Source organism: Haliaeetus leucocephalus, unplaced genomic scaffold, assembly GCF_000737465.1.
Source record: "Haliaeetus leucocephalus isolate CR32 unplaced genomic scaffold, Haliaeetus_leucocephalus-4.0 Scaffold752, whole genome shotgun sequence".
Lineage (NCBI taxonomy): Eukaryota > Metazoa > Chordata > Aves > Accipitriformes > Accipitridae > Haliaeetus > Haliaeetus leucocephalus.
The window spans coordinates 2,886,971-2,914,001 of record NW_010973188.1 but is presented as its reverse complement, the minus strand read 5'-3'; the positions used below and the strand labels follow the sequence as shown (position 1 = coordinate 2,914,001).

General features: G+C 41.6%; 1 protein-coding gene across 1 annotated transcript in view; it reads left to right on the top strand.

The window, feature by feature from the left end:
• The window catches only part of RASGRP3 (RAS guanyl releasing protein 3 (calcium and DAG-regulated)), a 31,056-nt gene extending 10,159 nt beyond the window's left edge, over window positions 1–20,897 (top strand). Inside the window, exons 9-16 of the mRNA XM_010581210.1 lie at window positions 5,729–5,806; window positions 9,865–9,981; window positions 12,276–12,391; window positions 13,193–13,340; window positions 16,835–16,871; window positions 19,318–19,443; window positions 19,970–20,334; window positions 20,843–20,897. Coding sequence (XP_010579512.1) covers window positions 5,729–5,806; window positions 9,865–9,981; window positions 12,276–12,391; window positions 13,193–13,340; window positions 16,835–16,871; window positions 19,318–19,443; window positions 19,970–20,334; window positions 20,843–20,851 — 996 coding nt within the window. The 3' untranslated portion in view covers window positions 20,852–20,897. The remainder of the gene's footprint in view (window positions 1–5,728; window positions 5,807–9,864; window positions 9,982–12,275; window positions 12,392–13,192; window positions 13,341–16,834; window positions 16,872–19,317; window positions 19,444–19,969; window positions 20,335–20,842) is intronic.
• The last annotated feature ends 6,134 nt before the right edge of the window (window positions 20,898–27,031 follow it).

The window sequence follows — 27,031 nt, the reverse complement described above, 5'->3', positions numbered from 1 at the left end:
TCATTTTATGCTCTTCCTGTTCTTGTTATTTAACTTTGTCTTTCAGATCTCTAATCCAGACTGAAAGAGAATCTCTTTGCTCTCCTTAAATCAATAAAATTCTTTCAAAAATAAACTTAGAAGTAAGCAAAATCTGTGGGTAACTAGGGCAGATTTCAGAATTTTTCCAGTGTTTATTTTGTTGGATAGCATGAACTTCTCAGAATTTACTCCCCGGGGAGGTGGGAACCAAATTCCAGATTTTCCTCAGTCAGGTCACAGACTTGAGATGACTCTCATTACCTAGCTCATTCTAGGTAAATGCTTTAACTGGAGGGCTATTGGGCAAGAACTTTGGATTTTTTTCCTTTCATGCTTTACTTTGAAATGCTCGAAAACGTGCATATCTAGAAATTAAGCAGAGGTGGTATTTTGTGTTGGATTTACACTGGGACTGATCAGGTGCAGGCGTTTACACTATGGAGGATGACAAATATGAGGCTAAGTTTGAAGCAACCAAGACAGTGTGGATATACCTGTGGCTTCACTGTAATGAGGAATGGGAAAGTTTGGGGAATTGGAGAACCTTCTCCTATTGCACTTTGTGTGGAGCAATCCAGGAACAAGTCCTAATCATGTTTAGTGGGACAAGGAGGAGAAGGGACTGTGTATAGCCCACTGCAACACTCACCTAATTAAAAAATTAGACTATAAAGGCAGATATTTATTACCTTGTTTTGTTTTAGTAGGGATTGAGAGTTGCTTTCTTATCTTGTGCCACTCTTTCCCTCCCTGCTCATTTCTGAAAGTTCATAGTTTCTTACAAGCTTGGCTGTGAGTAGGGGGAAGTGGAACCTCAGGTTTTAGAGAACTGAGTAATAAGAAACTGAGCCCAAAAGGGCAGAAATTAGACAACGTGAAGTGAGAGATGGAAGCTGAACCACTGCTGACATTTTCATTAGCTGTTCTTCTCTCTTTTGGGTGACAGCCTGCTTTCCAAAAGGGGCAGAAAGCTTCAAATTTTTCTAAGATCTAGCAGGTTCATTCCCATCATTGTATCAACCTGAGTTTATGTATTTTACCTGTTTTTCAAATTTTTTAATATTTTCCTTGTTTGTTTGTTTTTAGCAAAATGATACGGATTTTATTTATATCTACGTAATATTTCATTCAGTATATTTCATTTACCAGGAAAAGTAATTGAGTACATGACAAGTACTTTTTTGTTTACTATGTTCTGATGTATTAACTCCTAATATAACTGTGTTGATTTTGGTTATAGCTGAGCCAATTCGATTGTAAATAAATGAAGCTGCATGCTGCAGTGTTGATTCCAGACCTGATCATGGGTTAAAATTGACTTGTGCTGCTTTTTACCTGTTAGAATGATTCCATGGTGGTACCTTTCAGTAATGATGGAGACAGCCATAGGCATCCTAGGTAGACAGCTGTAGGTGTCCCAAAACCTTTTGAAGGTAATTCTATCTTCATAGTGGTCACTGGAAGTATAGTTGTGAGTCAAGTAGGTTTGATAGTGTGGGAGTTTTGAAAAAGGTTTGGGAAAGGGTACAACCAAATTTCTACAAGACGTTCCTGGACCTGAATTTTGGTACATCTCATAATACTATGAGTATTCTCACTTTTCTTCCAGTATGTAGGTTTTGTCCTCATTTGTACATATGAATACATTACAGTACTTTTTTTACAGTGTTCTCTTAAACAGTAATAATGAGCTTATATAGTAGGTGAAATGTTTTTGTCAATCTTTTTGTTAATAAGAAAGCTTTAAATTATAGGCTGGGGTCAGAGAAAGACGAGAAGAAAGCTAGGATTGCAGCCCAAAGCTGACAGGAGCTGACTAAAAATAGTTGACCTTGCTACGTGCAAATGGTCTTTTAGCAGGTTTAGCCTCCCTTGCTGCCAAAATCATCCTCAGTTTTCAGAACCTAAAGAAATAACTATTCTATTTATTGCTAGGTCTTCCCTCTAATGTAAATGGTAAAAATTTTTGTTATCTTTAACTTACTTAGAGAAACTCCCTTTCAAAACTAGTAAATGTATATAAACCTGTAGAGTGCTTTTCATCTGCGTGTGAATCAGCTGACCCAACTATTTGTTCACTTCTGCTGTTTTCCCATTAAGCCGCTTGAATCCAGGCAGGCTTTTAGTGGGTGTTTTGTCCTGACAAGCAATGTGTAAATCTCTCGCCTGGCCTCCATCCCTTGCAGTATTGTCTTTTACACCACACTTAGCAAATGCTGACAGCCTGGCCTGTGCTTGCTTGACAAGTAAATCACTGGGTGCTGGTTTGCTAGTCCAACAACTTGCACAAAAAGATAAAATGGGTATTTCATGGACTAAGCGGGCATGTGGGAATTTGCCCTGGTCTTTCTTTTCCTCCATGGTGGAGCCCTATCTGCTCTGGGGCAGCTAATACCTTTCAAGTGGTTTGGAAATTATGGCGTTTGGGGAGACTGTTAAGAGCTATGAAGTAAGAGCTTGGCTTAAAAGTTGGGGCAAGAGCTTGGTAGTAAACTTCAGCCAACCTGGTCAAGGGACTTTACGGGCATTTTTCAGATGCTCTTGTGTGTATAGACCTAAAGGGTGAATGAACAAGAGAACTTAAATCTCTGTGTTTTCAGTGTTAGCTGCTGAATGATCAGCATTTTGGAAAGCTGGGGCTCTCTTTTGGTTCAGATGTCTGCACACAAACGTGGAAGTCTGCTTTCCGCCACCCCCCATCTTTTTGCCAGCATAAAAAATCAGCTTCCAGCTCACAGAATTTTAGCTTTGAACAAGTAGCTGAAAGAAGCCAATATTTTGCATGGAAGTTAAAATGCCACAAATAAGGCAAAAGTTTGTTTTATGGAAGGCAGTGAGACAAATGCCAGGCCTGCTGGCATAGGAGACTGCAAAAGCTGAGGGGGAGCTTTAGTGATGCGAGTCCTCACCTGGTCATGTGTAAATGAGTCTGGGTTATATGGGCAAGAGATGTAAATGTACCATGACTCACCAGCTGGTGAGGCAGAGCTTGTTACATGAAGATGGACTCGCACCTTAGTGCCCGCTTACTTTTAGTCTGTGTGGTTCTTCCTCCTTTCCTGCCTTATTGGCCACACTCAGTCCATATCCACTGACCCTGTACCTGGTTCTGTACCAGTCCCTGGCATCTGAAACCTGGAGCTAAGAAGTCGAAGTAGTAAAAGAGGACCTAGCATGAGCTTGGCAGTGCACCAGAGAGGAATAATAGCTGTAATGACATACTCATCATTAGAAAACTTAACATTTGGTAAGGATGCTTAAGGGATTTCCTTGCCTGTTGTGCAGTATTTCCACATTGTTTTTATTTCACAACATGAATAAAAGCCTGTGGGTCAAAGTTTCATCACTTTTTGTGGATTGGAAGAGGATCTCAGTCTCTCAACTAGTCTACAGTGTATTTATACCAACTGCATTAGAACTTATTTGGTGCCACCATTTTTTCCCCCACTATTTTTAGGTCTTGACAGCTATTTATCTAACCTGTTCTGAGACTGTATGCAAATGACTGGAAAGTCCCAGTCATTTGTACAGTCTAGTGAAGAGAATGAGAAATATCTAAACAACTAAATTGAAAGTCACCCTCCCTAACTTCGGTTCAGTAAGTTCCACTTACAAAAAAAAAAGCCCTGCCTTTCTGATCCTTCCTCCACCCTCCTCAATCCCCTGCAAAATTGCTTGGAAAAACAGGACAGAAATGAAAGTCAAATTAGAATGGAAACTGCCACCCGCTGTAAAGGTTGTCCTAGGAAAACTCTGATTACACTTTATCTGTCAGAGCAAAACTGTAAATAAAACATAAAATGAAAGCTTATGTAACAGCACAGTCACCATGCTTGTAATTTTTTTGCTAGTATTTGAAACTTCTGTACTAGATAATACCTTAGCCACTCTGTGCTTACATATTGTGCCTCATGAAATTATAACTGCTGCTTATGATGATAAGGTCAGATAATTCAGGGAGGGGAGATACAAACTTGCTAAATACATACTAATGCATTTTCATCCCCAAATCCACAGCCTGCTCATCTGGCCTGCTGAGAAAACTGTGCTCTTTAGTGGGAACAGGGCAAGGCCTTCTGAACTAGCAATTCTGCTGTCAGTCCCAGCCTGACCTGATAATATCATTTGCTCCAGCTGAGTTCTGCTTATTTTATACCACCACAGAACCGAAGAATACAGTCACTGAATAACTAAGCACATGAATGATATTGGTTACAGCAGTTACTGGATCTACATTATCTTTAGGACAGGTCCTTACATTCCTCTGTGACAGCAGCATGTCAGCTGGGTAAAGGAACCTGCAGGATGCTCAGGCTTTCACTGGTGCCCATAACCAAATCACAAAGTACGAAAATCAGCGTAGTGTTACAGCTAGACAAAATGAAAAATGCAAAATCCAGACACCTCTAAAGTTATGTGTTCGCTCTGGGATGTGTACCTGTCTTGAGAAAGGGCACAACTCATGTCTTACTCATTGTACAAAATTATGCCTACAAGAAGGTGGTTCCTAGAGGTGGTTCTGCACTACGGTGTCACTGGTCCTGCTTGTTACTAATTCAGCACTTCAGGTTCTCTAAAAATAACCTTCTGTCACAGTCATTTAGTCAGTAGCAATTCTATCTGCCTGCTGGGAAACACCTTTTTAACTGAATCTTAGCTTAACTGGGGATTTGCAAGGTAGATGATAACTTCAAATCATGTCAATTACTCCAAAGCTAATTAAGGTAGGGACATGATCACAGGAAACATGCAATGTTTGTTTCCTCTCATTGCAAAACATTAGCCACAGTGTTGATTACTTTTTTCCTTCATCAATCCAAGCAAGGAGGAATTTACTACAGACCTGCATCAGCACAAGACCACAGCTGCCAAAGTAAAACTAAACATTTTCTTTTTACTTTAAGTGTATTTAAGGCCCTTCTTTTCCCTCAATAAATCCTATACAGAAAAGAATGAGTACATGGAAGAAAAAAACTTTCATTTCTCTAAAAACAGAAGCTGAAAAGGAATTTACCTTACTTGGTGAGAGGGTATCGGGAACAGGCCAAGCTGGGCTAAAGTGACTGGGATTGCTCTCCATGGAGCAATTTGCTGCATCAACAGTGGTGCCAAACCTGGCTTGCCTCTCCCCAGGCCTATGTCAGTGACCAGGGCTTTCCAGAGAGGCTTTTGCTGCATGGGCTGATCTCTGTAGAAGAGCTACAGTGCCCTGACCCTTCTTAAGGAACAAAACTTCACCTGAACGCAATCTGAAGTCCTTCTAACCTAGTCCCTTTACAACTTCTTTCCTGCAGTTTTTGTATTCACCAGGTTATTTCTCTGAGATCTCTCATGACCATTGAGCTGCTGAAAGAAAGTGTTTTGCCTAAGGGTGGTCTTTGGTACCAATGTTCCTCTTTGGAGAAGGTCAACACACAGCCCCTTTCACTCACCATGCTGGGATGCAGGTTGTGACAGCCCTCGAGTACAGCACCTGCTCGGCTCAGTACAGGCGTGAACAGCAGCATGTGCTCACCAGCATGGGTTATGGTAGCTCTGGGAAAAGCTGCTTTCCCAGTAGCTGCAAGCAGCTTTGGTGTATATGCTGAACTTTGAGTAGCAAAACTTTTTGTTTAGCTATAGTGAGAGGTATATCTGTGCTTACAAGACTGTCATAACCAACCCAGTCTAATAAATATTACTGGTTTTCTCTCTTTCTTACACATAGCTGTCCCTGGACCTCTATCACACTGAGGATGATATCTACAAGCTCTCGCTGGTGCTGGAACCAAGGAACTCCAGATCTGTAGGTCATCTTTTACTGCATTTTCACATATTGCTTATTTTGTCTGCATGCAATTAATTAAATTTTTAAATGGCAGTTAATGAGTTTCATTATTCTTATTCACTTAAAGCCTTTTAGTGTGTATGCTTGTATAGTAAACACAGTCACTATTTATAGGTTTTAGTGCATATTGGGAGAAGTAAACAGTGAAACATGCCAGGCTTCATTACTAATTATTTTTCTACAAAACCTCTCCAAGTCATGAAAAACATAGTTTGCTTTATGTGAAGATATCTTTTGTAAGTTTACATCAATTATTATTATGTGACCATTACTTCATTTTCTGGATGTTGGTGCAGTTGTATAACACAACACTGAGTCCAAAGATTTGTTTTAGGTAAGCCACAGCATTAGCTGTAATATTTTAAATACTGTTTGCTTATATAGAATTGGCTATATCTTGGCCTTTCAACCAATGTTTAAACACTTCAGAATAGATATTACTTTTTATTTAGTATGTGCAACTGAAAAAATGCTGCATTGATACATTTTTCATTATGCTTTGCAAGTCTGAGGAGACAGATGAATCTCCTAATTAATATTTGAATTTCATTTAAAACATTACTCTCTCTTCTGTTGCCAAAGTTTGGGGAGTCTTCTTCCCTATGAGCATTTCATCAGTGCAGTAACATCCTTACTACCTGTCCTATCCAGCACGTGACTCTCTCAGGCTGAGGCCTCTCAAGTCTGACACGAGCAGAAACTAAGGGTGGCTGGAAATGCTTAGCAGTGTGAAAGCAGAGTCCAGTAGTCTGAGGTGATTCATTGCAGTGCTTTTTATGTTTCTGAAGTATTCTTAAAAGCAAGCAAGGAAGCAGAAACCCTTAATTTCCAAGCATAGGGCTTCTCTGGGTTTCAAGATAGTTCATCACTCTTGGAGACCAGTTTGAGGACTATGTGTGTGTGCTTTCAGTGGTGGATGATGAGCAGTAGTAAGGAAGCTATTGAATAGTCAACACTAATTCAGTTTGAACACCTGTAATTTCATTAGAGTCTCCCGTCCTTGTCAGATATGACTTGACAACAACAGGTCCCATTTATCGCAGTCATTCTGGCTCCCTCTTGCTCCCATTACTGCCAGCAAAGCCGATTTGTTACAGCTTTGTGTTGTGGAAGGACTAATGGCTCACTGTTGTAAGTGAAGAAAATTACCACATTGCTGCTTTGATCTCCAGCCTGAGCTTTAAGAAGGACAAAAAGCAATATAAACAGTGCTGTGAACTTTAACACTACCCAGCAATTGTGAGAGACTTCTGCATAACGATCAATGAATAACCAGTGACATTGAGCTGTTGCAGCACCCTGATGGGTAGAAAGCTACAGCTGAATCGACAGAAGCCAGACCATTTGAGCCATACTTCTCATTGATGGAGTGCCAAAGCACACAAGATATTTTAGAGGGGAAAATTTTTAGAGGTAGAGCTTTTGTATATGGAAAAATTTGTCAAAGGCAACATGATAGCGTAGTTATATCATTCCAACTGCTCCTTGATTTATTGTTGTATGGGTACAACTCCCATGCAGGTGCACTGTGGAGGAAGTGCCTCAGGCTGCTGCAGTCGTTTTCGAGGCAAAAGTGGAGCTGATCTGCTAGCATACGAGCCTGCTGTCAACAGGGACTTGAGCAAGACTTTCATTCTGCTAAAACTGGGAGGAGACTCTTCAGTCAATGTAGTAGCCTAAAAAATACTGAAGACTGACCACCAGTTGTAGTAGAGCATCTCCTTGTCACACTGGGTTTTCCCTGAGCATTAGTTATCTTCTTGTTGGGAGTTTTTGCAAGTACAGCTATTGGCTAGATGACAAGTTTGCCTGGTGCAGTGATGCCACTGAAGACACACATATTTTTTTTGCTTTTGAGTAGAATTTATTTCAACACCGAAATACGCAGATGTTTGCATCCATCTGAAAATGCTTTTTCAGTCTACAATACCATTACCCCTGTGCTAGCGAAACAGTCAGGAGATACAGGCTGAATCACAAACAGTGTGACGAGATACAGTGTTTCTGAATGTTCAGTAAATTCAGCTAGGTAGTCTCTGGACACTGGTTAGTACCTTTCCTCATAGCAAGCATTTCAAATACATAAATATAATTATGACTGTTCATAGAAGTCTATGAGTGAAATAGAAGGAACCAACATTTCCCTTTGGCTAGTGGGAACTAACATGAAGTTTTCATTGCAACTTCTCAAAAAAACATAAAAATTGAATAAGGCTTCAAATGAAATAGCCCAGAAGAAAGAGGAAGGCTTCAGTGGATCCTGTCTCTTTCTGCCATTTTGCACTCAGACCAGCAGGAGTTAAAAGCCCTCTGTGAGGACTTGGTAGTCTAGCACCACTCTGACACTTTGATACTGATGCTTTGAGTCCCTTCAGTCTAAGATTTTTTTAAGAGAAGGCACATTTCGAATTTCTTCTCTGACCATAGCTGTAAGAATATCACAATACTGGCATGTTACATGTTATCACGATATGTCATCTTTAAAAGGTTGCTACATTTCTGCATATTTTTAGAGCACAACCACTTGCCAGCATGTTGATCTATCACTGTGTGGTGACATTAATTTTAGGATTAAAACACTCTGTAAGTGCTTTTGGCATATAGAGCTGGATGTCCAGGTTCACTGTATTTCTTGTTGAAATTGAATTCTATGGATATAGGGATTTTTTTCTTCCCAAACTTACTTGTGCGGATGTGTATGATGAGTCAAGAGCCCTTGAGGAACTGACGAAAGCTGTTCTGACAATTGAATAAGAAAAAGCCAAATTAATAAAGCAACCCACTGACATAGCCTTCTTTTTTTCTTTCGTGCCAAACACAGTAGAGTGTGATCTTGTGACCATTTTTCATCTCAATGGCAAAGTCTACAACACCTTTGTTATACACAATAATAACTATAACATCTTTCCATGGCTTAATTATGTCCCTCTCAACTCACACCAATTTAAAGGGAGACGGATGAGACCCAGGTTTCTTGCTCATCAGCTAATACAGGGGCCTTCCGAGGTTGTGGGCCATCTCCTTTCTGATCAAAACCATGCTGAATTTTTTTCTGCTTCACACTGCTTCACCTGCTAGACGTCCAGTGGCAGATACAGGAGAAGGCCAGTATGCCTTGCAGCTTTTTTCATGCTAACTGCTGATTTTTGAAGCCTTACCTGAAACTGTGTTCAGGTTTGTCCTGTATTTTCTACTTGAACAAGCTGAGCTGCGTGCCAGAGCTTCTCCCAAAGCACTGTAGTGGCGTGGAAGGAGTCGGGCTGCGTGCTCTGTGCATCAAGTGAGCTGTCAGCTACCATTTCATCAAGACCAAGCTGTTTTCAAAATAAAATAGCCTGGCTGGTGTTGTCTGCAGAGCAAGTCAAAGGTTAACCCCTTTCTGCTCAGGCTGCCTAAATGAATTAAGCTGTGCATCTTGGCCCATCTCAGCTGGAAACTGGTGGGATTGCTGAGCACAATTCTGCCCCCACTTCTGCATCCTACTCTATTGTTGGTGCTGCACAGAGCAGGAGTGTTAACTTATTCAGGCTGCTGCAGTCCCTCTTGTGGCTCCTGGGCACGGTCCCTCCGTCAGAGAGTTGGGGCAAGGGTGCACTGTGGTGGAGAGTTCCTCAGGGGCTTTACTGGGAAGGAGAAAAGCAGGTTTCTGGAGTTACCTATTTCTGATGCCTGCTGTGTCCCGAGACCCTCCTTCCTTCCCTCTTCCTCCAAGTCTCATTGCCGTTGAACCCTCTGGAGATGGCAGTGAGGAAAGTCTGCCTTGGTTTGCTTCTGAGCTCGCTGGGCACTGCTGCTGCCAGTGTAGCTGCAAGGTGCCACAGGGAGCCCAAATGAAGCTGTTAGTGGAGGCAAGCAATCCTTTAAAACCTTGTCTGATGTTTTGCTAAGCATGTTTTAACAGCACGGGGACTCCAGGAGTTTGTGGTTGTAGCTCCAACATATAGAGTTGCTTTTAACAGGAAATTCAACATCATAATTCAGATTTGAAAATCTTTGTGTTCTGATCCATCTCTCAGCAGCCTACCTCCCCAACAACCCCTAACAAGCCAGTAGTGCCACTGGAGTGGGCATCTGGAGTGGTACCAAAACCTGACCCTACAGTCATTAACAAGCATATACGAAAGCTGGTGGATGTAAGTATTTGGAAGAATATACTGGTCAAAGAGAATGATAGCTTTGATATTGTCATCATTATAATTAATTTCAAGCTTTTCAAGATATTGTTATGATTGGGATGAATTTCAGACACCCAATAACAAATTTGAGCCTTTATTGATATGTCCAGAAATATTTATTTTATTCCTGCAATCAGCGATGGGATTAGTAAGCAGGTTTCTGGATGCAAAGGAGCAAACTTTCAGGAGCATCCAAAGCCTAGCTGCTGTTCAATAGATTTGATTAGCAAATATAAAATCAGAGGGCAAAGTTGAGTATTTGCAGCTCTAGCCACCCAGTTCATGTCTGGTAACAGACAGCTGGAAACAAAAATACTCAGAAGCAAGGACTCACACATTACTAGGTCCAGAGGAGTTTTCCGGAAACCCTACTTCTGGTTTTCAACTTGCTGTCATTTGACTGTCCAGAGTATATTATGTATGGTAAAGATAGCACTGTCTTCATAACACTTTAAAAATGTGGGCATGAGGTCATGGGGAGTTATAGCTGGGATCTTCCAGCTTCAGTTTGGAAGGTGATGTGTTAGGTAACACAGGCAAAACTAAACACTGCCAGGTTCCTTTGGAGAGACTGAGCCCTGTTGTGTTGGTGTGTAGGGGAGTTTTAGTGATGTGGGCAGCATGCAGAGGAACCAGGAACGTGTTGTAGATAATGAAGCAAGATTTCCTTCTGCTTTTTACAAATTAATAACTAAGTCTGGGAGGAACTATTAAACTCTGACCTTGTCTGTGTTACAGGTCATTACTTGGGGTTATATTGTTAAGATAACTTAAGCAAAGTCTTCGGTTCTCTCACTCAGCCTTCAAATATATCTTCTGGTTTATTTTTTGTACATGCTCTTTTTAAAAAAAAAAAAAAATCATTTTGCTCTTAATGTGGGATGCCAGAACTGCACATGCTGTTCCTCTATTGCTTTTCTCAGTGCCATATGTGTTGATAAAAATCACTCCCCATCCAAACCTCTCTTTGATAGCTTGTTTAAATAGGAAGTCTGTAGCAACTCCTTAATCTTTCCAGAATGTGCTGGGTGGGGGGTTGTTCGTGTTCCTGTGGGTGGGAAAGATGCAGTCTCCCATTCCATAATTTTGGCCTGGTTCAGGATATATGACCTTGAGTTTGACAGGATTAAAACATGGCTCGGAGCTGTTACGGATACAGCTTACCAAGAGGCCCACGCCACTCTCTACAGCTGTCTTTGTTTTGCCAATCTTTGTCATTTACTAGCTGCTTTGAGTTGTGCTTTAAGGCATTGTTTTTATTACTAAGTGTTGAATACTACTTGGGTTTGCATATTGGTTCCTCTTTGATGATGTATTTTTGAGATCTGCCAGTCATCAGTCATAGGTCATTTGACAGGTGCTTAGAAATTGGCTTCATCATGTTCTCGTTAAAATAAGGACACTGCAAACGCCTTTCAGAGGTCTCAGTATATTAAATTCTTGTCTTTGTCAACCAAATGTTAATCTAATGAGAGAGTTTGTGCTTCAATATGTGTCTTTCAGATAGCCATGTTGACTCTGACACTCATGTTTTTCCCATCAGCATCACACATAGCTTTAACGCCCCTTGCACATCTCTGCAATCAGTAAGACAGAATATAGCAATTCCTTAGCAGCTAAAGAGGGCTTCCATCACTTTATGCAACCTTTTAAATTTGATCCCATGTCTGTTTTTACTTAGTGGTGAGCTGGAGTGGGTTGTTGGGAGGGAATGGTTGTTAGATACAAAGTGCTCGTGTGTGACATGGATGTCAAAGTATTAATAAACAAATCAAATAGAAACAGTACTGTGGCAGAACAGAGGTGACCAACTAAAAGAGAAGTGAAGCCAAAAACATCTGAAATACTCATGGGAAAGCTGCTGTTGGGTTGTTTGTGTTTTATTTCTTTTTTTGTGATTAAAAAGAATACTTAATGAAGCAAAGGGAATATGTCACGGGGCAGAATTTTAGTGACACTTCCAATAAAGAAGAAAAATAAAGCAAGACTAATAATGTCTGAAGAGGTGTGGAGGACCATCACTAGATAATTACTGAGGTCAAGTTTTCTTCAAAAATTAGCCATTTTTTCCCCAACAGTCCAATAAATATGCATATTGAAGTACCAAGTAGGAATAAAGGGAGTAAAACAAGGCAGCAAAGCATCTGATTAGTAATGTTGAACATTAAGTTACATGTAATTATAAAGTTGAAAAGCTGGTATAGATTCAGGATAGGCTGATATTAGGACAATAATTTCTTTCTTTTTCCCAGTCTGTCTTTAGGAATTATGATCATGACCATGACGGCTATATTTCTCAGGAAGACTTCGAAAGTATAGCTGCCAACTTCCCCTTTTTGGACTCTTTCTGTGTGCTGGACAAAGACCAGTAAGTTTGGAGATTTCTTTGTGGTTTTTTTTTCTTTTCCTCAATTTAAAAACTCATGAAAACCAAGTATTGAAGAAACAGTGTCTCCCAAGCTTCTTGTGTCTGACATCTTGCTTAAGGAACTGAAGATCACTGAAGGCTGAGTTCTGTTCTCATTTAACTTTTTATGCTGTAGTTGGTTCTATAAGTCCACCCAGGTTGGAGTCCTGCGTTACCTGGTACTTTGAAAATCATTTATGTAAAAGCTTAATGAGGAATCCCTGCTGGGACTGAGTCAAAACCCCTACAGTCCCATCAAATTACAGTGGAGATGCTGTATCCAGACCAGGCATCAGCCTGATGAAACAAGTAAGTTGTGTGCGGGACAGGGGAAATTAGTGTATATAGCAGAGAGAGGGTAACAGATATTCTAGGAAGTATTTATAATATGTATTTCCTAGCCAGCTGGGCTTGATAATTCTTGTTGTCCGGAATCTCTTTGGCTGTCAAGGCTGGTGGTCAGCTGGGGGCATAACTATTTGGCCTGTGTGAGCAGTAGGTCCAGAACCTTCACTTAATGGCCTGGTCTGTGCTCTGATACCATTAACAGGTGAGAAACCAAGGTCCGTGCTGTGAGTCCAGTGTTTGCTGTTTAATGAAGGATAAGAACCACAAAGACTCTAATTTTTTTTCTGTCAGATCTGTTGCAGCCCTTTCAAAGAATGCATTTTGTGTGCTACATGCTTTTTGCAGTGAGAAAATCCTGCTTTGTTCAGTGCTGTGTGCAGTGACAGATCTACTCTACTTTTTTTTCCCCAACAGAGATGGTCTTATAAGCAAAGAAGAAATGATGGCTTACTTTCTGAGAGCTAAATCACAGTTCCAGTGTAAAATGGGACCAGGGTTTATTCATAACTTTCAGGAGATGACCTATCTTAAACCAACTTTCTGCGAGCACTGTGCAGGATTTGTAAGTATGTTTTTAATAATAGCATATCTCAAACACAATTTTTTACCCTTTAACATAGACAGGGTGAAACTGACTCCATGCATTGCTAAAGTCTCTTGGCCAAATATCTCATTGCATTCAGCAGCACAAAACATTTACTCATGTTGTAGCTCTGCCATCCAGTTTTGTTTTAGTGGTTCCTGAATACTGGCATTTGTAAGAATTACTGTTGCGGGGGGGGGAAATAAAATTATGTTAGCTAAAGGATATTAGAGTCTATATGAATGGCTTTAGTTGGTTTATCTTAAGTTCTTTAATTTGGCTTGATTTCCCATGTAAACAAGCTCAAGGGAAAATGGGTGTCTGGAACAGAGGATGTAGATGAAGCAAAAGCTGTTCTTTCTCAGGAAATTGCACATGGCAACATAGCTATGTTCATAATTCTCTGAATGGCCATAACAGCCTTAATCCTTTCTCTATTGAATTAACAGATCTTCTAATTTGATCAAGAAATCAAAAGTGCTTCCAGCAGTTCTGTGCAATAAGAATTTTTAAAATTTATTTGTTGGGGTTTTTTTAAACTTGCTTTTTCTCTCAGCCATAACTCACCAGATGCCACTTATCAGAGTGCTCTGTACATAGCTGGGAAATGATTGGTTTTGTGAATATTTACGTTGCTTGTAAACCTCCTCCAACTTTTCCACTTCAGACCAAGTATAGTAAAGAAAATGGAATTACTCTGATTTAAAAGTTACTTTAATGCACACACTCTGCTGAAATCAAATGTCCACATTTAGCCAGCTAAAGCAATAAGGGCAGAAGGCCATGTCCTCTGCTTATGTGTGGCCCACATACAGGGTGTAAACTCAGACCATCATCCCTGCTCTCCAGTGCAGATCTGCCTGTGCTATCAGCAGCAAGATCTCCAGCTTCTACTACGTGAACTTTTCCACTAAGTAATGTTTCTTCGTGGTTGAAAGTAACAATAACAGCACTGCTAAGTTGAAAAACGTGCCTCCTTTCAGAACAGCTCTGGTGTTCCTGCTCTTATCCATGCTCCCATCTTCAGCTCGCTTCTGTTGTGACACATCAGTCTTGTTCAGATGCTCATGGTCCCTATCATAACCACTGATCAAGGCCCTGGGGAAGAAGGAATTCCACCTATTTCCGCTAGAACTGCAAAAACCTTGGAGGCGACATGGTCAATGCTGATTCAGGACCATGCTGGTGGGCTCTTGAGCTGACAGCTCCAGCAGAGTGATGGGGCAGGGGCAGTCACTGGCCTGAGCCTATTGTTTCAGGCTGCCTGCAGCCTCAGGAAGATGTCATTGCGTTCGTGACACTCAGTTCATGTTTGGAAGGCTTCCATAGCAAAGCAGAGCCCAAGGACTGTCCTGCAAAGTCCTCTCCACCAGATATTTTAATCCTGTGTCAATCTGCTACTTGGCCATTGTTGGATTTTTCACGTCTCCCTGATTACATCCAGTGCAGGAATACAAATGAGTAAGGGGTTGTACAGGAAATGGAAATAAGGTCATTTTTCCTGTCAGCTCACTGAAGTCATTGGCATTGTCCTGTGGATGAGTTGGGCTGATAGGACAGGAACCAATTACAAAATCTGCTGTGTATTTGTTCTGCATTTCAGTGCTGCTCATCCACGGGTGGAAACCTAATTTCAAACTGATGCACTGCTTCACAGTCAAAATAATGTGCATTGACAGTGCAGCAGGATGAATTGACATGACAGTGCAATGCACGCAGTATTCAATAAAATATCCATTATTAAAACAATACGAACTTTGAAGGTCAAGCTAAAACCTAATGCCATTAAGCAGCATGAAATTTACATGCCCATGGCCAGTTACAGTTCCATCCCATAGCTTGAGTTGCACCACGTAGGTGCAGGAGGGTAGGTGACCAGCCATCCTGCTGAGCTTTATAATCTGAATTTGCACAGATTGTCTTAACTTGGAGCTGGCTCAAGCCAGCTTTGCAGCAAAGCTGTGTTAGACACATTCAAAGCTTTAGGTGAGAATTCATGACATGGCACTTCAGCTAAGCTTTCATGGCTGTGTGTAACCACAACAGTGATGCCAAATTTGAGTAGGAAGAAGGTACAGAGCTAAGAAGGTGAGGCAAAAGCTCTGCAGTGGGAACAGATTAGAGCTTAAATGAAAGATATAACAATCTATGTCTCTTACAGTGATCCTGTCAAAGAGACCTTAGAAAAAAAGTCATTGCTGCTCTTCCAAGGGGGGGCTGGAGGGCTCCACTGTCACTGCTTGACCACAGCAGCTGCATTTGCTGTGCATATATATATACAGCATTAGCAGGAAAAGAGCAAGCAGCAGGCTTTTTGTGGACCCTTCTTCCACTGTTGTCCCTTCTGTTTTTTTATTCACTGTTCTTCCACCTTGTCTAATCTATTTTGCTTTCTCCAAGCCCTCATTTTTCCTTGCAAATTCTTTTGTGCTGTGTATAGGATTTTCCCCCCAGAATCTTCTTATTCTGTTTATTTTAGTCTTTCTTTTGCATGCTGAATGTTGTCCAGCTCTTCCTTTTGAACATTTCTTTAATGACCATATTCACCCCTTGCACACTGTGCATGGATTCTTATAAATATGGTGAGGAGCCACGCTCACCCTCCCTGGTCATGTTTTGAATGAGTTCAGGATAAATAAACACCGGAGTCCCAGATTTTTTTACTTTAATGCTGGAGCTAGAAAAACTTTCCCTTCCTCTCTCTGCCTCTCAGAGTGAAAATGCTTGTTTTTATAACGCCATGGCTGTAGATACAGTGCTTCTGAGTGTATAGATAACAATTTGCTAGGGAATTTTCCTACTTCCAAGCAATCCTGCTCATGTTGCAGGGAAAGCTTCCCAAAAGTGGGACCACACACACTGCCTTCTGGAAGTTTAACATTTGGTTGTCATATGCATCACCAAGAACAGCTTCTGGGAGGAGGCAAAGATGGAATTTAGTGGCTTTTCTCCCCCTTCCAGTCTTCAACCTTTTTTTTAATGGAAAGAAGTGGACAAAACAGATTGCTGTGGCTAAGTGTGCTAGGGCCCAGTATGGGAAGCAAGAACCTAATTTTTATCCCCAGTGGTGTTTTCTTCTGCTGTGTTTGAATGGCATGGGTGATTCAAGTATGTGGAGAATGGATGCACACTGGAAATTCCCCTGCAGATAACATTAAGTGAGCCTAGAAGCAGAATGTGCTCTGCTGGTTTCAGTAAGCTTGATATGATGGCAATTCTTCACCCGTTCCTGGAAGCAAATGTCATCTGTGTCTCCTCTTCTCTGGTCATCCCACTGTAAGTAGTAGAAAAAAGGGGGAAGCCATGCAAGTCTTATCACAATTAGAGGGGGAAGTCTGCCTAACAGGAAGGGTGTTAAGAGCAGTTGTATCCTGTTTGTGCTTTTGTAGCCATTGGTACTTCCTCATTGTGACCTTGTTTTCCTTCCGGCTTTCTTTTCTGATTCCTTGACGTTCTTTTGTCTTTCTTTGCAGCTCTGGGGTATAATCAAACAAGGCTACAAATGCAAAGGTAAATAAACATTGCATGGATTATTCAAGCTATAGGTGGTGGGGTTTAGCACAAGTAGGTCAACTGTATTTTTTACTAAAATGGCATCTGTTCATGTAAATTTTGCTTCTATACTTGGTACTGTCCATGAACAGCGAGTGCTGGTATGCTATGAAGTCTCACTGCATTAGGGGATATAGCACTCAGTAGGAACACACAAGTTCTGTGAGCTAAAGGTCCAAAGCAGCCACTGACTCCGTGAGGTGTCACTTTCTACTAGCAAAGACCTTGCATCTTGGAAAACTAAGTGTCCTCATCCTAACACCAAGATGTCCTGAAATATATCTTCTGAAACTTGGGGTCAGGAAAAGGTCTGCTGGCAATGCTGTCTGCATGTCTGTAGTGAAGCCTAACTGGCCTTGCAAAGCAATAGTGGCTGAGCTAGAAATAGAGAAATACTTAATTCCTAGACTGCCCAGCAGATCTCATTTCAAGATCTTCTCCAGACATTCAACTTAAAAAAAATACTAGACCTCTTACAGCCCCCTCTGTTGCTTTCATAAAATGTTTAATTTCTTATGCAGTACTTATACCATATTGAGCAGGTCAGACCAAGAATGACATTGTAGTGGTCCTCATTGGCTTTAAAGTCCTGGACCTATTTATTTCTTCAGCAGCTCAGCTCTGGCTGAAGGGCACTGATGATTTGCACAGTTGTAGTTACATCCCAGTTATTCACAGGGGAACATTCATGCTGGGGCTTCATAGTTCTGTTTATATGCACTCTTCTCCCTTAGTCTTATACTGGCTCCCAGGAGAAGGGTGAAGAATTGGCAGTATTGTTTTTTAGGATACACCTTATTCCTGCCTCCGTCTGCACCCATGAACATCTCTTCCTTAGAGACGGGTGGGGAAAATGTCCATGAATAAACCATAGTATGTAATTCAGCTATTCCTGATTACTGTCATTTGAGCAGCTACAGAAGGGCTAGTTGTGGTCTATACTTTTTCTGGTAGGATGAGGGAAGGAAGACAGGGTTTTGTCACAGCAGCCCTGTAAACTCAATCTGAGATCTGAAAGCTGAGCTCTCTCCTACATCATTGCTTGTAACAGTGGCCCAGTGGAGAAAGAGCAAAAGTGGTTCTGTAGAGTCAAAATCACAGGCAATGGAGCATGACGGTAAGAGAGCAGAGCTGCTCACTCAGATCTTAAAGTGGTCAACGAGTGTAATTAGTGCCTGCCCTTTGTTGCAGCAGCTACCAGCTGCTCCATATGCCAGCATCACTAGAGTGCTGCACCTGTTATGGATGATTTCTGCCTTTGAGCACAGAGCTATCTTCTGTTTTGAATCTCTGACACTGCCAGCAGAGGGAGGGAGGGAGTTAATCTGTTCAGGTCTGCTGCTTAACCCAGCACTGTGTATAATGAGGTGAAGCTAGACTGTGTGGTCTACAAGTGATGAAAGAGGTTCTCCACTGCCAAGAGAGATCTTTATTGTATTGGGGGGGCGGAAGGGGCAGAAATTACCTTTAGGGCAGACAAAACCACAGCTGGGCAGGTACTTCTGTGTTAGTGTATGAACAAGGTGATGGGAGAGACCAGAACTCTCACCCATCATGCTAGAGCTGCTGCCCTGAGCAGAATGGTTCTTTTAGCAGAGACTTATGAACACAATGTTTGACAATGGCTCACCTAGAACAAAATGATAGGTAATGGAGCAGCAACAGAGAAACAAGGGAGATGGAAATTTTCAAACAAGGGCAAGGGACACAGAGGAGAGAGAGCTGAGTTTGAGGCACACACCCTCCACCCTTTGGCCCTTTCTGGCAGATAAGATCTGTACTGCAGTCACACTTCAGATAAAGGTATCTAGTGATGCAAAGCCCAGCAGAGGCTAGGTGTGCAGGCTCTCAGCCAGTTTCATCCAGGTGGATGATACATGTCCACAGAGCTTACTCTATGCTGATGTTGCTTGCTGAGCTACTTAGACTAGTTTTAACCTACAGTGGTCTACACTGACCTCCAGCTGTCCTTCCAGAAGCTCAGAGTATGGATGCTCCAGTGTGTTTACTACAATGGGCTCAGCTGGGTCAAATAAAAAAAAAACAAACACAACCCAAACTTTTTTTGGAGACTCAGGCAGTGGAGCAGAAGCTTTATGCATGGCATACACAGGATCATACCACTAATTCCAGGTCTCTTCCTTGAGACTAATTTCTGATGAAACTATCATTCCCCCTCTTCCCTTCTGCTGCCAGATTTCTATTAATGGCTGCCATGGAAATGATCCATTTTTTGTAATGCCCTTCACACCAAATGATCCATTTCTGTAACTCCCTTCACACCTTTTGTCAAAGTACTTGTTCCTTCAAAGTCCCTCTTGGTATCTGTCTGCTAATAATCCTGAGGGATTAGCAGATAGCTGTGGCTTTCCATTTGGTGACTTAACAATTCCTTTCTTTACAGATTGTGGTGCCAACTGTCACAAGCAATGCAGAGACCTGCTTGTGCTGGCATGCAGGAAATTTTCCAGAGGGACCTCAGTAGGCAGCAACCATGGCTCTCTGCCTAGCAGTCCCTCTCTGCCTCCAGGTGAGAGCACTTTTGTTCCTATTTTAAACCATTTCTGGAATCCTCTCTAATGGCCAGTGTCCTTACTGCCATTTTTAATTTTTCCTTTTTATCAATGCACAGAGCAGCACATGTACTTTCCACTGCACTGTGGTTTGTGTTCAGTGCTCAGATTACAACATGCCTTTCTGCAGTGATGGCCTTAGTCTCCGCCTGAGGCTCCCTATCCTCTATACTGGCACTTCTATCTCAGCTGAAAAGAAATAAAATTATAATTAGGGAAATTGTACTTTTCATTATAAGCCGCTTAGGGGCAAGGGCTGGGAGACACAGGGCACAATTTTAGTTCTGCCTTATGCCCTGAGCATGCAGATGGAGGGAGAGGGAAATGTGCACACACAAGGCCAGAATCAGTTTCCAAGCAGCATATGGATATTGCTAATTATATCACTGCTTCATATAGGGGGTTACCCTCCTTGGGCATAAGTTTTCTTTTTGTAAAGATCTTGAAGTAGAATATTTGAAACAATTCCACCCTCTCTTTCAGTCCAAGATGAAGTATTTGAATTTCCCAGTGTTGCTGCAGAACACCAGGACCTTGATGGCAGAGCTATCACCCTTGTCACTGGCTCTTCGCGGAAAATTTCAGTGCGGCTGCAGAGGGCAACCACCAGCCAAGCAACACAGACAGAACCACTCTGGCATGAGCCAGGCTGGAATGATTCAGGTTCCCATACTTTCCCCAAAATGAAGTCCAAATTCCATGGCAAAGCTGGGAAGAGCAAAGGCTTTGCAAAATGGGAGAATGAAAAGCCCAACATGCAGGCTGATGTAGACCTAGAAGCTGAGGCCCCACAACATATACAGGATCACAATGGAATAGAAACCCTCCCAGAAAGACAAGAATCTGAGGTGAGTTGCAGAAGCAGCCAAAACAGTTTAAAATCTGCTAGAGTCTGAGGTTTCATAAGGTTTATTTTATGAATTTCCGGATGCTTTTTCATTCAAATTTGCCATTGCTTCTTGCACAAGAATTACTTTCAGAAGAATGCCAAATCATCCGTAGGTACCTATTTTCTACACTGTAGTGTGCATTTACTGTAACACTGTCACTGGGGGTTTGGCTCTTGGTGTCAGTATGTGCTTTTAGGAGTTGGGCACTTCTCTTTTTTGAAAATATTAAAATACCCTGGTGGATATCTTACCAAATTCTGTGCTGCTTACCCTTGCAATGCACAGTTCAGGGCTCCATGTTAGATTCACAAGAACTAGCATTCTGATAAATATACAAGTCCAGGCTAGGGCAGGATGTTGGTCTGATTTCTGTTGCTGTCACCCATAAAGTTTATACTTCTAAAGCCTCATGCTTTTATTGACCATCTTTGCTAGCATGTAAGTGTTTATTTTCTTTTGGTTACAGGATAGCTGATTGCTGACCTTGAAGCACAGAAAAATTAAGATGAAAACTGTAATACAGCAAGTGTGGATGGACTGTCACAGACCATATTTGGCAATGAGTTTTCCTGTACCTCGTACTTTTAAATTCAACCATTGCCCTGTTTTCTTAGCTGAAAGGTGTTATAAAGCACTATTTATTTTCTCACGAGTAAGCCATTTGGATGAACATTGCACAGACACAGCAGAATGGATCTCTGCGCTCAGTGTTTTCTTTTGTATGACTTTTGTGGAAACTTCCTCTACATGCCAGTGAGGATATATTTGGCCTCCTTTAGATATACTGCATCATTTTGGTATGTCTGCCAGCAACAACAATAGTGAGGACAGAAGCCAAGCATCTAAGTTTGTTCAATAACACTCCTTTTCCAGAGGCTTGTAATGATCTTTTAAGGAAGAAGTAGGTGTGTATGTTGATTAAATCTCAAACAAAAACCTTTCACAAAGTCCTCTGTGCTGAAATTCTTTGCACACCTGGGGTTTTGAATTTTGGCCATGTTTACATTGCTGCAGTGAGCATATTGGTGTTCAATACAATGAAAGCAGTTCCCAGACTGGGGATCCTTCAAATAGGCAGCACATGGCTGAGACTGAAGGAATTCCAAGACACTATGCGTTTGTCTGGTTACACCACAATGGAGAGGTGTCATCTCTGCCAGCACTTATTATGGTAAAATTAGCATGTAATAAACACCTTAGTTTTAAGTGTGTGTGTGTATATGTGTACATGATATGTTTTTCTCTGGTAAGCAACCTGTACATGTTAAGACTAAATGTACTGAAGAGCAAACATCCCAATTAGCAGTTTGCTAATGTAGGATCTACCACCTGAGAAGCAGGTTTGAAGTGGCATTTCTCAGAAGCATTAAGTTACTTAAGGAGCACAGCCCTCATCTGGAAAAAAAGAGAGAAAAAGAGAACAAAACAGCACAATGCTCAAACCTGAAAGGTGCATTCCAAATTGGCATACATGTATTGGTCTTTTTACCCCATGTCCCCACAAAAATAGGTGTGTTTGTGGAGCACCCACTCTGAATTAAAGCAACCCAATCATAAGATTTCCTACAAAATTCAAGTTATTACACCTTTCATGAAGTTATAAGCCTTCAAGATCAGAGAGTAATTTCATAGACTTCCCTAACCAAAACTGACAGCCACACTCCTCTGTGGTAATTTGACTGTAATCTGCACTGTGACTACATAACATCTCCTCAGGTTTGCATCTTGAATCCTGCAAGTTTCCTTTGTTTTCCAACACAACTAGTAATGATGGTAAATCTAGGGAGAGGGAAAAAAAAAAAAAAAAAAAAACATGCTCTTACTGTTTTAAACTCAAGAGCAATAAGTACTGCAGAGAGCACCGATTTTCAAGCTAGGATGAGGGCCAGAAACATCCTTTACTATTACTGCTGTGGGCAAAAAACAAGCATTAGCAAAAATATGGTCTTTATTTCCTGTGGTGGGTCAGGTGACGGGTCACAGCAGGCTGACCGCACAGCTACCGTTACAGCATATGGCTTGCACACAATGAAAATGATGTGGTACAGAATTTCAATTGAGAAATTTGGTTATGATCCAGGCTGTTGATGGATGTGTTGAGATAAGCTTTTTAATACTTTATAAATGAAATGTTCATGTGCAACTTCACTCTTAATATCACCTAAGAGTCTGTAGACCTTAGCCCATTTCTTGCAGGCCTTTAGAAGTTAGTTGTAGCTCTTGCTCTGAAAGGTTCCTGCTTTCCTATTTCTATCAGGCCCAGAAACCATGCCTGTGTTCATTTTGTTATTGGACAAGAATGTTTCTCATACATAGTCTTCTCTTCTCACTTACCTACGCCCCAAGATACTTAACAAGCTTCTTTCCTAAACTGTTTAAAACGGTAGTTGCTCCATGTTCTTCACAGGAAGGCCATTTCAAGGACACATTTTTTTCCATGTATACTGTTATCAAGGCATAGACTAACATTTAAGTAAAAAAAGTGATGCCTTCTACAGAAACAGTTCCCACTTTGTGGGGGACTGTTCTGCTAGCAATTAGACTGCTTAATTTTCAACCCACTGTAGAGATTTCATCAATACATTGCTTGCAAGCCTCATAGCTTTGGTCAGTTAGGTGCTTACCTCAGCAGCAGTTGCAGATCAAGCATAGACTGCAGGCTTACACAGCTGATCCTTCTAAGCAAAATATTGCAGCATCCTAGCAGGAGGACTCATGCTAGGTGAAAAATTCAAGCACTTGCTTCTGCTCTAAACCCTTTGCTTTAGGCATTTCAAGAAGGGGAACATTGAGAGTGTGTTGCTAGCAGTAAGTGTTCATGGCCATTGGAAAACTTGAAAAAAAGACACTGGGTAGAAATACAGCCTTTTTTTACTCCCCCCATCCCCAAAAAGGAACAGACTCAAAGGTAACATAATAATTAAAAAAAAAAAAAAAAAAGGCGCATTAACAAGGTCTTTGCAGCAGAACACTGATCTTCCAGTTCTACGGCAAGCACCTGAATGGGGAGAGCTAACAGGGCATGAACAACCATTTTAAGAAGTTGGTATAAGATGAGATCTTTATCTTGGAGGAGGCCTGAATACATGAAATTATAAAAATCTTTTTCTCTCCTTCCTTCAAGTTGACATCTTTTTCTGAACAGGGGCAAGACTTTTCCTCACCTCACAAAAACAATTTTAGTTGCCCAATCTAGGCAAAGCAACAAAGAATTTCTTGTTCACCTCCACTGAGTTAACAAAAGGCAAAACGTATCAGCCATTGCAGTTCCTGACTGAGCTATGTGCTTCTGCTGGTCTTGATGGAATGCTGCCTGCTCTAAGTAGAGCAATTCCAGGAGAGTACCCAGGAGAAAAAGTGTCATCATGACAAAAATATTGGATTAATGAAGTAGCTAAAGCGAGATACAATCCCAAATGATGCTGGATACTTCCACCACATCCATTCTTCCCTGTCTCAGGATCTTTTAAGAAACTGGGGGGAGAAGGAGGGGTTGTTTAAAAAAAAAAAAAAAAAAAAAATCTGAACAAACAAAAAAACACCACACAGTGGAAAAAACTAAGATTCTGTCAAACCTTATTTACAGCCTGATCTGCAAATGCCAAAGAATACAAGCAACAAGAGTAGGTGAAAAATGCAAGTGCTTGGATAGACCCTGTAAGAGAAGATTTGGCTATTTGAGCCAAACCCACTAGGACTTTCTGTGCTTGTCTAAAACCTCTGCAAAGCCTCATGTAGCAAATAAGGGAGCTTCAGCCTTGCTGTCAACTTTGTGGAGTTGCCCTGAGTGCTATGCACTGTTGCTCAGGGACTCCTCTGTGGAAGCCAAAGTGAAAGCATGCCCCAATGCAGCCTCCAAGGTCTTCCTCATGGGGAGCCCAGAAGCCTTTGGCCAAGACAGCCTGAGCAGTCACAGGAGAGTCCTCGCAGCCTGGGACACTAGTTCCAGAAGCTTTAGGCATCTGTATGGGAAATAGCTGCATGTGAAGGATCCTGGACACAAGCAGAAAAAAAACAGAGAACAAAGACAGATGGGGAGTAACTGTGGAAAGAAGCATACTAGGAGAGCTCTCCATCTCTACGTGACACCAAGAATTGAAGGGGATCCCAATGGAGACCAAGCAGAGGGGGAAGGAAGGAAGGAGATTTGAATACAGATTTCATGGAGACACAAGAGGCAGGAGAAACAAGGACTTGTTGTTTCATGATTGTCATAGTCAAAAAAATCTAACCAAGTTTTGCTTCATTCAGCATCAGCCTGCTAACTGATGGGCCTCTATACAGCACAAAAAATAGCTCCAAGTACTTCTCAAGAGAGTCTTGACAACCAGGTTGGCCCACCCAGGGACACTGGAGAAATAGATGTAACTTTGGAACCTGTTTCTGAGTTATCAGCACTGATCTGAACTGCATTTTCAAAATAAGCATTGCAGCCAACAGGCTAAACTCATTGGAAAATCTGTGTGTTAAACTCTAAAGTGCTGTTTACAGCTGCTGGCAATCTGGTCCTAGGAGACAGAAAAGCCATCAACAAAAGGCTGCTGCTGGGGCCGTATGAAATTTAGCCAAAAAGTCTGCTTTTTCCATGAGTTAAGCTAATGCCGGAAAGTTTAAAGAGTCCTTATCACCTTCATCTCTGCTTCATGTGTGAAAACGAGTTATGACCTTCCACCTGCCCACAGCACAGACAGACTCTCTCTTTCTTTGGTTTTACAATAGCGTTTTCCTACTTTTTGTACTTGTTTTTCTCTCCTCTGTTGTGGGAAAGACCCACGTGGACAAGAGGGGAAATTACTGGACAATAAAGGGGAAACAATAACACTGACAGCACTCAGAGCTGTAAAAAGCACAAAGTAAACACAAAGGAAAAATATTTTTCCCTTCTACTGTTGTTTGTTAAGCCATTAGAGGTATGACTTATTTTCAGCCAAACTGCGGAGAAGGCAATGTTTACAGCTGGTAATAGCACTTGCTTTTTCAGTTTGTGTCCCTTTGGAAAGGCATAACCTGAAACAAACAGCACATGAGTATTTTGAGAGCCTACACAGGGGGAAACAAGTTCATATCCACTTCAGTGGACTGCTCTCCAATCACAACACTGGTATGACTCTAACCTAAGGGTATGCTAGGAGGCTGATAAAGCAAGCTTGCAGTTTAGCACGAGCCAGCTTGTTTGGGACTGCTAAATCACACTCAACACCTTAAAAATGCATACATAGTTCTGTAGCATCCCTGTTGACCAAGGAAAATTGGAAGTTCAGAGAAGAAGCAGGATCACAAGCCTGACAGTCTTTAGCAGCAACAACACTGAGACTCTCTACTGCAGTCCTAAATATGGCAGAACTAAGAATAAATCATGTGTGATGAGCAGACAGTTGAGGGCTTTTGTGTGCTGGCCTTCATTAACCTAACAGGGAGTCAAATTAACTTCTAGTACTCCAAGAACCCACACAAGCCTTTTGGATGCCCAAAAGAGTCATCGGAGCTTAGTGAGGAACTCCCAGCTGAACTCTTCCCACTTCAGCACAATTTAATTTTCATTTCCCAGGTAACCTGTTATGGGGAATACTCATGCCACAGGACTTTTCAAGCTCCAGCCACTTTTCATAACTATCTGCTGACATGAATCTTGCTTCCCTTCTTCCCAGTTCTATCTTAGGTACTTGACTGGTAAGTGTCTAGTTTCTAATTAGGCCAGAGGTTGGTTGAGGCACCTGCCACTTTCACTAACTCAGATGCAAACAGCAGTTTAATGGAGACAGGTAGTCAAAGGCCCCACCATGTTAAAGCAGGTTACCCACATGCTCTGGCTGAGAAGTCTAACCCATAGCTAGAGGAGCCCCTCTGGAGGCCACCAGCAGTAATGGCATATCACCATGAAGCTGCACACTTCAGGGGTTTGACTAGAGAAGTAGAGAAATCTCAGCAAGCAAGCTAGGGATTACCAGCCAACTCCAATCCTAAAGATGATAAACTACTCAGGGAACAGCTACAAGCAAAAAGGCTTGCTGGGGTGAGTGATGCATGGTGAAAGCTCAGCTTGATGCCCTCTCCCTTGTTGGGTTACTGTTTTGCATACAGTAAGGAATAAATTTTTATCCATTCCTTAGACCTGCAAGGAAAACCCAACCATGACCACAGTGCATATAGGTCATGGTATTCTAACTCAGTACTAGTGTACCTGATGTGGCAAGCAAGCGTGTCCCCTGCTCCCCATAGTTATTTTACAGCACAATGACAACACTTGAGAGAGTGTGATCCTAATAGATGGAAAGGCAATGCAAGCGAAGCCTTTAGGAAACAAAAGTTGCTAGAGAAAGAAAGGCAGATGGAAAAACAGAACAAGATGCCTAAAGCTTGTGGAAGAAGAGTGGCAAGAGCAACCATGGTTAAAAAGGAAGAACACTGTTCCCCTGTAAAAATGGTTGCCTACTTAATTGATCTGCTAGCGTTCTGCTTTCAATCATGATGTGCAATGAAATCGAGTACATATATCCAATCCACCACAAACCTAATAATTCCAGTGCAGCAGGAATCATGTTTGGAAAACAGTAAATACCAGAGCATCATACAGACAATAACAAAGCAGTGGCTGTTTGCTTTCATTAATCAAAGCTGCTCTCTCCACATATACAAAGCTTGTTTTCTCTGGAGA